This window comes from Tachyglossus aculeatus, chromosome 23 (genome assembly GCF_015852505.1).
Source record: "Tachyglossus aculeatus isolate mTacAcu1 chromosome 23, mTacAcu1.pri, whole genome shotgun sequence".
Taxonomy (NCBI): domain Eukaryota; kingdom Metazoa; phylum Chordata; class Mammalia; order Monotremata; family Tachyglossidae; genus Tachyglossus; species Tachyglossus aculeatus.
In genome coordinates, this window is record NC_052088.1 from 21150668 (window position 1) to 21159477 (window position 8810).

General features: G+C 43.5%; 1 protein-coding gene and 2 non-coding genes across 3 annotated transcripts; all 3 read left to right on the top strand.

The window, feature by feature from the left end:
* Positions 1–682: 682 nt before the first annotated feature.
* On the top strand, positions 683–8499 carry LOC119944653 (cytochrome c oxidase subunit 7C, mitochondrial). The gene is made up of 3 exons (XM_038765710.1): positions 683–845; positions 6596–6739; positions 8395–8499. The coding sequence occupies exons 1-2, from the start codon at positions 771–773 to the stop codon at positions 6710–6712; spliced, it is 192 nt and encodes a 63-aa protein (XP_038621638.1). The 5' UTR covers positions 683–770; the 3' UTR covers positions 6713–6739; positions 8395–8499.
* On the top strand, positions 6355–6417 carry LOC119944899. Its single transcript, XR_005456040.1, has one exon. It is a non-coding gene; the product is annotated as a small nucleolar RNA Z39 (small nucleolar RNA).
* LOC119944887 lies at positions 7982–8045 on the top strand. Its single transcript, XR_005456029.1, has one exon. It is a non-coding gene; the product is annotated as a small nucleolar RNA Z39 (small nucleolar RNA).
* Positions 8500–8810: the final 311 nt, after the last annotated feature.

Sequence of the window (8810 nt, forward strand, 5' to 3'; positions counted from 1 at the left end):
GTGGGGGGGGGGGATACAAAGTGATCAGGTTGTCCCATGTGGGGTTCACATTAATCCCCATTTTACAGATGAGGTAACTGAGGCTCAGAGAAGTTAAGTGACTTGCCCAAGGTCACACAGCAGACACATGCCGGAGTCGGGATTCGAACCCATGACCTCTGACTCCAAAGCCCGGGCTCTTTCCACTGAGCCAGGCTGCTTCCCAGTGCTTAGAACAGTGCTTTGCACATAATAATAATAATAATAATAATAATAATGGCATTTATTAAGCGCTCACTATGTGCCAAGCACTGTTCTAAGCGCTGGGTAGGTTACAAGGTGATCAGGTTGTCCCACGTGGGGCTCACAGTCTTAACCCCCATTTTACAGATGAGATAACTGAGGCACAGAGAAGTGAAGTGACTTGCCCAAAGCCACACAGCTGACAATTGGCGGAGCCAGGATTTGAACACATGAACTCTGACTCCAAAGCCCGTGCTCTTTCCAGTGAGCCACGCTGTTTCTCATAGTAAGCCCTTAATAAATGCCATTATTATTATTATTATTATTATTATTATTAATCCCCATTTTCCAGATGAGGGAATTTAGGCCCAGAGAGGCTATAACTACAAGTCCCACAACCCCCCGCGCGCTCTCGCGCGCATGCGTGCGTGTGTGCGCGCTGACGTCACGGGCCCCCCCGGCGTCGTCCCTGCCCGTTCTCCCGGCACCCTTTGCGGCGGCAGGATTGGCCAAGGTCGTGGAGAAGAAGGAGGTTGAGGCAGTCCGCCATGTTGGGGCAGCCCATCCGCAGGTTGGCCACTTCTGTGGTCCGCAGGAGCCATTACGAGGAGGGGCCGGGGAAGGTAACGTCTTCAGGGGACACCACAGCAGCGTCCTCAGGGGTTGGGGAGGGCTGTGAAGCGCTTACGTGGTGCCAGGCACTGTGCTAAGCGCTGGGAGGGGGGATCCCCAAGGCCATCAGGTTGGCCCACGTGGGGCCCACGGCCTTCATCCTCATCAATCGTATTTATTGAGCGCTTACTGTGTGCAGAGCACTGGACTAAGCGCTTGGGAAGCGCCTCCTCCAGGAGGCCTTCCCAGACTGAGCCCCTTCCTTCCTTCCTCTCCCCCTCGTCCCCCTCTCCATCCCCCCATCTTACCTCCTTCCCTTCCCCACAGCACCTGTATATATGTATATATGGTTGTACATATTTATTACTCTATTTATTTATTTATTTATTTTACTTGTACATTTCTATCCTATTTATTTTATTTTGTTGGTATGTTTGGTTCTGTTCTCTGTCTCCCCCTTTTAGACTGTGAGCCCACTGTTGGGTAGGGACTGTCTCTATGTGTTGCCAATTTGTACTTCCCAAGCGCTTAGTACAGTGCTCTGCACATAGTAAGCGCTCAATAAATACGATTGATTGATTGATTGATTGATTGGGAAGTGCAAATTGGCAACACATAGAGACAGTCCCTACCCAACAGCGGGCTCACAGTCTAAAAGGGGGAGACAAAACCAAGCATACTAACAAAATAAAATAAATAGAATAGATATGTACAGGTAAAATAAATAAATGAAAATAGAGTAATAAATATGTACAAACATATATCAATCAATCAGTCGTATTTATTGAGCGCTTACTGTGTGCAGAGCACGGTACTAAGCGCTTGGGAAGTACAAGCTGGCAACAGATAGAGACAGTCCCTACCCAACAGCGGGCTCGCAGTCTAAAAGGGGGAGACAAAACCAAGCATACTAACAAAATAAAATAAATAGAATAGATATGTACAGGTAAAATAAATAAATAAAAATAGAGTGATAAATATGTACAAACATATATCAATCAATCAATCAATTGTGTTGAGCGCTTACTGTGTGCAGAGAGCACTGTGCTAAGCGCTTGGGAAGTACAAGCTGGCAACATCTAGAGACAGTCCCTACCCAACAGCGGGCTCACAGTCTAAAAGGGGGAGACAGAGAACAAAACCAAACATACTAACAAAATAAAATAAATAGAATAGATATGGACAAGTAAGATAAATAAATAAGTAGAGTAATAAATATGTACAAACATATATACAGGTGCTGTGGGGAAGGGAGGGAGGTAAGATGGGGGGGATGGAGAGGGGGACGAGGGGGAGAGGAAGGAAGGGGCTCAGTCTGGGAAGGCCTCCTGGAGGAGGGGAGCTCTCAGCAGGGCAGCCTGGCTCGCCTTGGGAGGCAGATCCTGCCACTTAGTATCAATAGTGATGGCATTTATTAAGCGCTTACTACGGGCCAAGCACTGTTCTAAGCGCCGGTGTGTCCCAAGTGTTTGAAACACTTAGCTGTGTGACCTGGGGCAAGTCACTTCACTACTCTAGGCCGCAGTTCCCTTATCTGGAAAATGGGGATTAAGTCTGTGAACCCCCTGGGGGACAGCCTGATCATCATCATCATCAGTCGTATTTATTGAGCGCTTACTGGGTGCAGAGCGCTGTACTGAGCGCTTGGGAAGTACAAATTGGCAACATATAGAGACAGTCCCTTCCCAGCAGTGGGCTCACAGTCTAAAACGGGGATACAAAACCAAACATACTAACAAAATAAAATGAATAGATATGTACAGGTAAAATAAATAAAAAGAGTAATAAATATGTACAAACATAAATCAATCAATCGTGTTTATTGAGCGCTTACTGTGTGCAGAGCACTGTACTAAGCGCTTGGGAAGTACAAGCTGGCAACATATAGAGATAGTCCCTACCCAACAGTGGGCTCACAGTCTAAAAGGGACAGACGGAGGACAAAACCAAACATACTAACAAAATAAAATAAATAGAATAGATAGGTACAAGTAAAATAAATAAATGAATAAATAGAGTAATAAATATGTACAAACATATATACAGGTGCTGTGGGGAAGGGAAGGAGGTAAGATGGGGGGGATGGAGAGGGGGACGAGGGGGAGAGGAAGGAAGGGGCTCAGTCTGGGAAGGCCTCCTGGAGGAGGTGAGCTCTCAGCAGGGCCTTGAAGGGAGGAAGAGAGCTAGCTTGGCGGATGGGCAGAGGGAGGAGGGCATTCCAGGCCCGGGGGATGACGTGGGCCGGGGGTCGATGGCGGGAGGCCGCAGTTCCCTCATCTGTAAAATGGGGATTGACTGTGAACCCCCTGGGGGACAGTTGATCACCTTGTAACCTCCCCAGCGCTTTGAACAGTGCTTTGCTCATAGTAAGCGCTTAATAAACGTCATTATTATAATTATTATTTTTAACTTCTCTGGGCCTTAGTTCCCGCATCTGTAAAATGGGGATTAAGACTGTGACCCCCCTGTGGGACAACCTGATCACCTTGTAACCTCCCCAGTGCTTAGAACAGTGCTTTGCTCATAGTAAGCGCTTAATAAATGTCATCGTTATTATTGCTATTATTTTTAACTTCTCTGGGCCTTAGTTCCCACGTCTGTAAAATGGGGATTAAGACTGTGAACCCCCTGTGGGACAACCTGATCACCTTGTAACCTCCCCAGCGCTTAGAACAGTGCTTTGCTCATAGTAAGCGCTTAATAAATGTCATCGTTATTATTGCTATTATTTTTAACTTCTCTAGGTCGCAGTTCCCGCATCTGGAAAATGGGGATTGACTGTGAACCCCCTGGGGGACAACCTGATCACCTTGTAACCTCCCCAGCGCTTACAACAGTGCTTTGCTCATAGTAAGCGCTTAATAAACGTCATCATTATTATTATTTTTTTTAACTTTTCTGGGCCTTAGTTCCCTCACCTGTAAAATGGGGATTAAGACTGTTAACCCCCTGTGGGACAACCTGATCACCTTGTAACCTCCCCAGAGCTTAGAACAGTGCTTTGCTCATAGTAAGCGCTTAATAATTGTCATCATTATTATTATTATTATTTAACTTCTCTGGGCCTTAGTACCCTCATTTGTAAAATGGGGATTGACTGTGAACCCCCTGTGGGACAGCCTGATCACCTTGTAACCTCCCCAGCGTTTAGAACAGTGCTTTGCTCATAGTAAGCGCTTAATAAATGCCATCATCATTATTATTGCTATTACTTTTAACTTCTCTGGGCCTTAGTTCCCTCATCTGTAAAATAATAATAATAATAATAATGATGGTATTTGTTAAACGCTTACTGTGTGCGTTTAACAATAATGTCATCATTATTGTTATTATTATTTTTAACTTCTCTGGGCCTTAGTTCCCTCATCTGTAAAATAATAATGATGGTATTTGTTAAGCGCTTACTATGTGCAAAGCACTGTTCTAAGCACTGGGGAGGTTACAAGGTGATCAGGTTGTCCCACGGGGGCCTCACAGTCTTCATCCCCATTTCACAGGTGAGGGAACTGAGGCCCAGAGAAGTGAAGCGACTTGCACCGCACCGTGCTGCTTCTCCCAAGCGCTTAGTACAGTGCTCTGCACACAGTAGTAGTAATAATGGTGGTATTTGTTAAGTGCTTACTATGGGCTGTTCTAAGCGTTGGGGTAAATACAAGATTATGAGGTTACCCCACGTGGTGCTCCCAGTCTTAATCCCCATTTTACGGATGAGGTAACTGAGGCACAGAGAACTTAAATGACTTGTTCAAAGGCACACGGCTGGCAAATGGCAGAGTCGGGATTAGAACCCACGACCTCGGGCTCCCAAGCTCATAGTCTTTCCACTAGGCCATGCTGCTTCTCAGTAAGTGCTCAATAAATACATTTGACTTGACCGACTGTGCGGGTAACTCCCCTGGCTCAAAATATAATGATAAGTTTCTTTCTTTTCCCAAAAGAAAAAATCTTTTCCCTCCCCTCAGCCGGTAGCCCCCACTGGGCCCTGGGATCTATTAAAGGGACAGGCCCTTAGGCATCTTAAATAGTTGCAGGAAAGGTGGTCATTCTGGGTCCCATTGCCTCATAATAATAATAATAATAGAGGCACGTATTACATGTCAAGTGTTGATCACCAGAGTAGATACAGTCCCAGTCCCAAGTGAGGTTCCCACACTGAGGGAGAGAAGAAAAAGTCTTTTGAGGCCTTTGATTTTACTGATGGGAAAACAGGCGCAGAATAGTTAGGTCACTCCCCCAAGGTCATAGAGCATCATCATCATCATCAATCGTATTTATTGAGCACTTACTGTATGCAGAGCACTGCACTAAGCGCTTGGGAAGTACAAGTTGGCAACATATAGAGACAGTCCCTACCCAATAGTGGGCTCACAGTCTAAAAGGGGGAGACAGAACAAAACCAAACATACTAACAAAATAGAATGAATAGAATAGATATGTACAAGCAAAATAAATAAATAGAGTAATAAATATGTACAAACATATATATATATATATATATATATATATATACACATACATACACACACACACCACATGGCAGAGCCAGCATTAGAATTGGCTCATAATAATAATAACAGGCTCTTTCCACTGAGCAGTGTGGCTCAGTGGAAAGAGCATGGGCTTTGGAGTCAGAGGGCATGGGTTCAAATCCTGGCTCCGCCACTTGTCAGCTGTGTGACTTTGGGCACTTCTCTGTGCCTCAGTTACCTCATCTGTCAAATGGGGATGAAGACCGTGAGCCCCCTGTGGGACAACCTGATCGCCTTGTAACCTCCCCAGCGCTTAGAACAGTGTTTTGCACGTAGTAAGCGCTTAATAAGCGCCATCATCATCATTATTGCGTGTCAATATTGATCACCAGAGTAGATACAGTCCCAGTCCCATGTGAGGCTCCCACACTGAGGGAGAGAAGAAAAAGTCTTTGAGGCCTTTGATTTTACTGATGGGAAAACAGGCGCGGAATAGTTAGGTCACTCCCCCAAGGTCATAGAGCAGACACACAGTCTTTTAGACTGTGAGCCCACTTGGGTGGGGACTGTCTCTATATGTTGCCAACTTGTACTTCCCAAGCGCTTAGTACAGTGCTCTGCACTCAGTAAGCACTCAATAATTGCGATTGACTATATGTTGCCAACTTGTACTTCCCAAGCACTTAATACAGTGCTCTGCACACAGTAAGTGCTCAATAAATACGATTGATTGATTGATTGATTGACACACCACATGGCAGAGCCGGCATTAGAACCCAGCCCCCGGACTGGGCCGCAGTGTTTCTCTGAGGCCCCTGACGTGCAAAAAGCCAAAGTCCCAAATTTTATTTGGTGCGTTGTTAATTGAACAATCCTCCCAGAAGTGGATAGGCCTAGGCCCGGTGACCTGTCTAAAGGGCAGACCTTTCATTTTAACTCAAAGAGCCCCTCGACTTTTCTCAGTTTAAGAATAAGCAGCGTTTGGATAATGGACGGGAGGTAAAGCTCCTTTATCATTCATTATTGATCCTGTCTATAACTGTTTCCAGTGGTGCACATGATGAGGACATAACGGTATGAAAAATTAATGATACTGTAAACGCTTTCTGATGTACCATTGTTTCACTGATGTTTTAGAAGGCTCAAACGGGTTGGAGTGAAAACTAAGGCATCTTATTTTTCCCCCAGTGGATTTTGTTAACATCGAGCCTTTTATGCTAGTAATTTACCCCGGCTTTCATGTTCTATTTGATTTTACTAATTCCAAAGTGTTTGTTCACATTTCCTCGCAGAACCTGCCATTCTCTGTAGAAAACAAATGGCAATTGCTGTTAAAAATGACTCTCTTCTTTGGCTCTGGATTTGCCGCGCCGTTCTTCATAGTCCGACACCAGCTGCTTAAGAAATGAAGTGAGTGGTTTCCCTTCAGGAACCAGGTAACTGATTATGGATAATTGTGGCTACAGTACTTGTTAAGCGCTTGAAGTAAGTGCCAAACACTGTTCTAAGCACTGGGTTAGATGCAAGCTAATCAGGTCAGATCCCTGTGCCACATGGGACTCAGTCTCAGTAGGAAGGAGTAGGATTTAGTCCCCATTTTACATTTTGCAGATGCTGGAACTGAGGCACAGAGAAGTTAGGTGACACGCCCAAGGTCACACAGCAGACAAATGGCAGAAACGGGATTAGAAACCACGTTCTCTGCCTCCCGGGCTATGCTACAGATTAATTTCTAGACTGTGAGCCCACTGGTGGGTAGGGACCGTCCCTATATATAGCCAGCTTGTACTTCCCAAGCGCTTAGTACAGTGCTCTGCACACAGTAAGCGCTCAATAAATACAGCTGAATGAATGAATGAATTAACTGATATATGACCTGCTGATGAAAGTGTATTGAACTAGAGATTTCCTACCTCAGCCCCCTGTAATAGTTTTCCGGGAAGTGCTAGTTCCTATTCCCAAACAAAATATCCTTGATCTAAATCTAATCCAAGACCTGTGGAAAATGCTCTCATGAAATAGTACTTAGTTTGTATAAATATCCACGTAGTTTTATATAATATCTGTCTAGTCATTTACAGTAGTCTCATTGATTCAAGATTTTGACACTATGTAACAGGTTGGCCAATATGTGGTGGTAAGAACTGATGCTAGGTAGTGTTCTTAGACTATTGTAAGAGAAAAAAAAATCAGGTGCTGAAACTATTTTACTGTAAGCATGCCTTTATTTGACAGGCATATTATGAGGATAAGTAAGATAATGTATGCGGTAGTCCTTCAGGGCTTTTCTAGACTAAGCTTATGAAAATCTAGAAAAGAAAAGTAATTTTCCCCTGCCTTGCTAATACTGGGCGGCAACAAATCTTCCTAAACTACTTCAAGAGTGTTTCCTTATAGCTCATGGCTAAATTAGACTGTAAACTCCCTGTGGGCAGGGAATATACCTTCCAACTCTGTTGCATTGCACCCTCCCAAGTGCTTAGTACAGTAGCTCTACAGTAAGCTTTCGAAACATTAGATTGATCTGACTCTGCGGGAAAAATCTAAATCTGAGAATTAATATTTTTGGCCCTAAAACTGTATATTCCTTGTTTGGGTCTATTAAAAGTGTGGCACGAAGGTGTAGAAATCCTCTCTTTACTGTCTGCTCTGAAGAACTATGTACCTAGGATGTTTTGGTACAGGTGATGTGACAATTTCAGTATGAGTATAACTATGATACTGTAAACGCTTTCTGATGTACCAATTGCTTATGATTATGAGACTATTTGCTTGTAGATTTAAGTGCAGTGTAGTGGTTTTTTTTTAAACCTCTCAATGCTTTCCAGTTTATAGGTTCTAAGTGCATGACTGCAGCAATGTAAATCTCTCAGAAGAAAGAACTTATAAAAGGAGAGAGCTTATTAAAAGTTGTGCCTTTTTTAATTCCTTCTGGATGTACAAGTGTGCTACATTGATGTGAATATTACTTGCTCTGCCACTATCTAGCCTGAAGGATGTAATTCAGCCATGCAACTAAATGCTTGGCCCCTTGCCCAGGGCCTTAAAGTGTTCAATAGCAAATAATTATTTTTTCTTTGTTTTTCCTCAGATTTCACCTGGAACATATTTCATGATGTATCCTTGAAGAGCATCTAATATTACAAATATTTACCACACTAGATGTGATTGTAAATAAACCTATTATCTCAATGTTCAGGAGTCTGTTTCTTTGTGGCATACTGGATTAAATTGTAATATAGAGGTGACTGCTCTTGTCATCCTTGTCCGATTTGAGTGGCAAGTCTTGTCATCTAAAATCAAAAGTGCTGTTTACTGCCTTTTGAAGCAATAGCTCCTATACATAATTGGAATCTTGAAAATGATCTGAATACTATCAAATAAATTTTGAATTGATGGTTGCATGTGACGTAACAATTTTAGTACAGACAAAACTGTTACTGTAAACACTTTCTGATATACCTAAAGAGTAATGGGGGCTTTTTTTAGGTTGTCCCAGACAATTTT

Excerpts from the sequence above, each read along its gene's own strand:
- LOC119944653 (XM_038765710.1), top strand. The coding sequence starts at position 771 with ATGTTGGGGCAGCCCATCCGCAGGTTGGCCACTTCTGTGGTCCGCAGG. Across the intron at positions 846-6,595 it reads ACGAGGAGGGGCCGGGGAAG|AACCTGCCATTCTCTGTAGA; the intron begins GTAACGTCTTCA and ends ATTTCCTCGCAG.